General features: G+C 46.3%; 1 protein-coding gene across 1 annotated transcript; it reads right to left on the bottom strand.

The window, feature by feature from the left end:
• Positions 1-565: 565 nt before the first annotated feature.
• Positions 566-3,685, bottom strand: LOC109890148 (nerve growth factor-like). Its single transcript, XM_031823875.1, has 2 exons — positions 3,542-3,685; positions 566-1,528 (listed from the first exon to the last, which is right to left on the bottom strand). Exon 2 carries the CDS (start codon positions 1,514-1,516, stop codon positions 902-904), a length of 615 nt encoding a protein of 204 aa, XP_031679735.1. The 5' UTR covers positions 1,517-1,528; positions 3,542-3,685; the 3' UTR covers positions 566-901.
• Between the last annotated feature and the right edge of the window lie 604 nt (positions 3,686-4,289).

Genomic DNA, 4,289 nt, shown 5'->3' with positions numbered 1-4,289 from the left:
TGAGGGACGCTGTGTGCGGGGAGTTTCCCGAAAGCAGTGGTCTGTGTCAGTATTGTATTTGCGTTTAGTCATGGGTGAAAAAGCTAAATATGGGAGAAATTAAAGTGCTACTTCAGCTACGGAGCTAACGCGAAACCTTTCAAGGGTGATGAACATGACACACACCTTCTAAAAATAAAAAGTCAAATAAAAAGTGGCAAAAATATGTTTCCTGGGGTGAGTTTCCTAAAGGCTTCGTAGCTAACAAGGACCTTAGCTATTCTCTACATGTTATTTCTTTCCATGATGCAAACGGATTGAGGCATTTAGGAAAGTCAGCCCGCGGAGAGAAATGTTATCCACAGGGACTTTTTATTTTAGGTATGGCTTGTTCATCCGCCTTGAAATTGCTCAATTGGAAAAAAACAGAACTGAATTTGTTCTGGAGTAAAAGAGATACATCTCAGAGAAGCCATGAGCCAAATGCTGACCAAAGGACCCCAAAGTGAGGCTGTATGTTTCTATTCATCCACTTTCTCATGGAGCAGACATTTCTACAGTTTAAAAAAAGTGTAGCCACTTCTTTTGACATTGGTCCCTGTGACAGCCACCATCCAGACAATAACGCCAAACAACATGCAGTGCATGTACTGAGGTGTTTAATAAATAACAATATCAACAACAAAACAACAACAACAACAACAAGTGATAAAGAAATGGTTGGTTTATATACTTGCAGTCCTCAATCAATAATTTACTTTGTGCAGACGGCTAGGTGAGGGCTGTAGTGGGGCAGAGTCTCAGAGCACTCCAGTGGGTAGGTGGTGGGGGGTTGGGACTGCAGTACTGCAGTGACCATATGATAGTACCAAGTGGTCCTGTCATCAGTACCGAAGTGACCACATGACCCGTGAGAGTACGGTCATTGTCGCCAGGACTTTCGGCTAAGCACACAGACACAGGCCACGTTGATGCGGATCAGTCTCCAGGCCACCAGGTTTTTGAAGGAAGTCAGCGCCCGCACAAAAGTGTGCGAGTTGGTGCAGTAGGAGTTCCAGTGTCGCCCATCGATGCCCAGGCAGCCAGTGCTGCCTCCCCGTGCGCCACGGCACGTGGTCTCAAAAAAGTACTGCTTCTTCTTCACGTTGTTAATGTTCACGTCCGGGAGCACCTCCACCTCGTTGCCAGATATATCCGTGGCCTTGGTCTTGTTGCCTACCCAGACGCTGATGCTCTCACACACAGAGTACACCCCCCGGTGCTTCGGCTGACCAACCCTGCGCCTTGCCCTGCTGGCCCCGGACCCCTGGCGTCCCATGGGCTCAGTGTCGGGCGGCTGGGCACTGAAGAGAACGCGGGGCGAGCGGTAGCGTCGCTTGGTGAACAGTTTGGGATCCACGGTGGGGGCAGAGTTAGGGGTCCTTTTGGGGGCAGGGCCTTGCTGCTGAGCGGAGACCGGTGGGCAGAAGTCCCCTCCCATGGTGGCCACTGCCTGGGCACTGACCATGAGGAGCAGGACCAGCATGGACGACCTCATGGACTCACACACCTGGCGGGATCAAACACACACACACACAGACATCAACATCAGGGATCAAATACACACACAGACATCAACATTAGGGATCAAATCCTGTTCAAGAATTGTAGAAACTGACTTTGGATTCCCGCTTCATCCATCATAGAGCATACAGACAGGTGGTTTCAAAATAGGTGAGGGACTTTGTCATATTCATCCATAGAGAAAGGTAGTTTGAGGATTATAATGTGTGACACTTGATCTTGATCTGTAGCACTTCATGGCTACAGAAATGAGTGCTATGGGACAGTAGTCATTTAGGCATGGTACCTTAGTGTTCTTGGGCACAGGCACTATGGTGGTCTGCTTAAAACCTGTTGGTATTACAGACTCGGAGAAGGAGAGGTTTGAAATGTCAGTGAAGACACCAGTTGGTCAGCACATGCTCGCAGTACACATCCTGGTAATCTGTCTGGCCCCGCGGCCTTGTGAATGTTGACATGTTTAAAGGTCTTACATCGGCTGCGGAGAGCTTGATCACACAGTCTTCCGGAACAGCTGGTGCTCTCCTGCATGTTTCAGTGTTATTTGCCTCGAAGCGAGCATAGAAGTAGTTTAGCATGTCTGGTAGGCTTGTGTCACTGGGCAGCTCTCGGCTGTTCTTCCCTTTGTTGTCTGTAATGGTTTGCAAGCCCTGCCACATCCGACGAGCGTCAGAGCCCGTGTTGTACGATTCGATCTTAGTCCTGTATTGATGCTTTGTCTGTTTGATGGTTCGTCGGAGGGCATAGCGGGATTTCTTATTAGCTTCTGGGTTAGAGTCCCGCTCCATGAAAGTGGCAGCTCTAGCCTTTAGTTCAGTGCAGATGTTGCCTGTAATCCATGGATTCTGGTTGGGGTATGTACGTACGGTCACTGTGGGGATGACATCATCGATGCACTTATTGTTGAAGCCAATGACATGATGTGGTGTACTCCTCAATGCCATCGGAGGAATCCCGGAACATATTCTAGTCTGTGCTTAGCAAAACAGTTATGTAGCTTAGTATCTGCTTCATCTAACCACTTTTTTATTGATCTAGTCACTGGTGCTTCTTGCTTAAATTTTTGCTTATAAGCAGAAATCGGGAGGATAGAATTATGGTCAGATTTGCCAAATGGAGGGCGAGGGAGAGCTATGTGTGGAGTAAAGGTAGTCTAGAGTTTTTTTCCCTCTGGTTGGACATTTAACATGCTGCTAGACATTTGGTAAAACAGATTTATGTTTCCCTGTACTAAAGTGCCCGGCTACTAGGAGCGTTGCCTCTGAGTGAACGATTTCTTGTTTGCTTATGGCGGAATATAGCTCATTCAATGCTGTCTTAGTGCCAGCCTCAGTCTGTGGTGGTATGTAAACAGCTACTAAAATACAGATGAAAACTCTCTAGGTAGATAGTGTGGTCTATAGCTTATTATGAGATACTCTACTTCAGGCAAGCAATAGCTCGAGATTTCCTTAGATATCATGCACCAGCAGTTATTTACAAAAATGTATAGTCCGCCGCCCCTTATCTTACCAGACGCCACTGTTCTATCCTGCCAGAACAGCGTATAACTAGCCAGCTGTATGTTGACAGTGTTGTCGTTCAGCCACGACTCCGTGAAGCATAAGATATAACAGTTTTGAATGTCCCGTTGGTAGTTTAATCTTCTGCGTAGGTCATCGATTTTACACTCCAAAGATTGCATGTTTGCTAGCAAAATGGATGGAAGTGGGGGTTTATTCGATCGCCTATGAACACGCCTTCTCCGGCATCATTTTACACCCAAAAAAATGAAAGCAGCATTACAGTGTGTTGTATTCTAACTCTACACCAGGAGTTCTTATAGTGACCTGACCAGGAAAAACTCTGTAAACAGGTGACCCTTTTTGAGATTGTGACCTGCGCAGAAATCTTCACCGATTTTTGCATGTCACTACTCTCACGTAAAAGCTTTATGAAAATAAAAATGTTCAAATTTGAATTGGATTCAATACATATTAAAAAATCTTGTTCAGCTCACCTGTGCAGTGTTTCCGCGTGAAGTGTGGCCCCTGGCGGGGCGGGCTCCTAGAGCACGTGTTCAGAGCAGACTGCCTTCCAGGTTTCTCCCATCAGGACTGTCTGTCTGGCTCTCTATGGCCCCCAGCTTGGCTCTGGCACCTGCCTATGGCGAGAGAGAAAGACACAAATAACCTGAGGAAGGCATGCAACCAAAGCACACGGTTTTAACAACAACAAATTATTTCTAAAGCCAACGTCAACGGTCCTGCCAAAAGTTGCGGAATATCTTCAGCTTACTCTTTCAGTGTTCATGCACCTTGGTTGGAAAGTGGGGTAGCCACAGTATTATTTCCCCTCTGTGCTGTGTTGAGTCATGCATTGGGTTTGTAAAGCAACCCATCAAGCCACTCTAAACACGCTGACATGGGAGAGGGATGGCCAAAGAGCGCCAGTGTAATATACTCGTTACATACCAGTACACACACGTGATACACAGGACCTGTGGGATTCATTGTACAGTATGGAACCCACAGGTTTGAACAAAACAGTGCTCAAGAAATATATTTAATCAATCCACAGTGAGACATAATAACACATATTCCTCACATGCAGCTGAGGTGATATACTGTCTGTATTAGTGTTTCCATGTGTGGTTTCCCATATGAAAACTATAAACTAGATTTGGGTCTTAGTGCATTAAACTCAATGACTTTGCCACAGCCATTTTTTTCATAGATCTGTGAACAGAACACTAAACCCTCTCTCGG

Source organism: Oncorhynchus kisutch, linkage group LG5, assembly GCF_002021735.2.
Source record: "Oncorhynchus kisutch isolate 150728-3 linkage group LG5, Okis_V2, whole genome shotgun sequence".
NCBI lineage: Eukaryota > Metazoa > Chordata > Actinopteri > Salmoniformes > Salmonidae > Oncorhynchus > Oncorhynchus kisutch.
The sequence above is the reverse complement of the archived record's forward strand: the minus strand, read 5'-3'. Positions and strand labels throughout refer to the sequence as shown.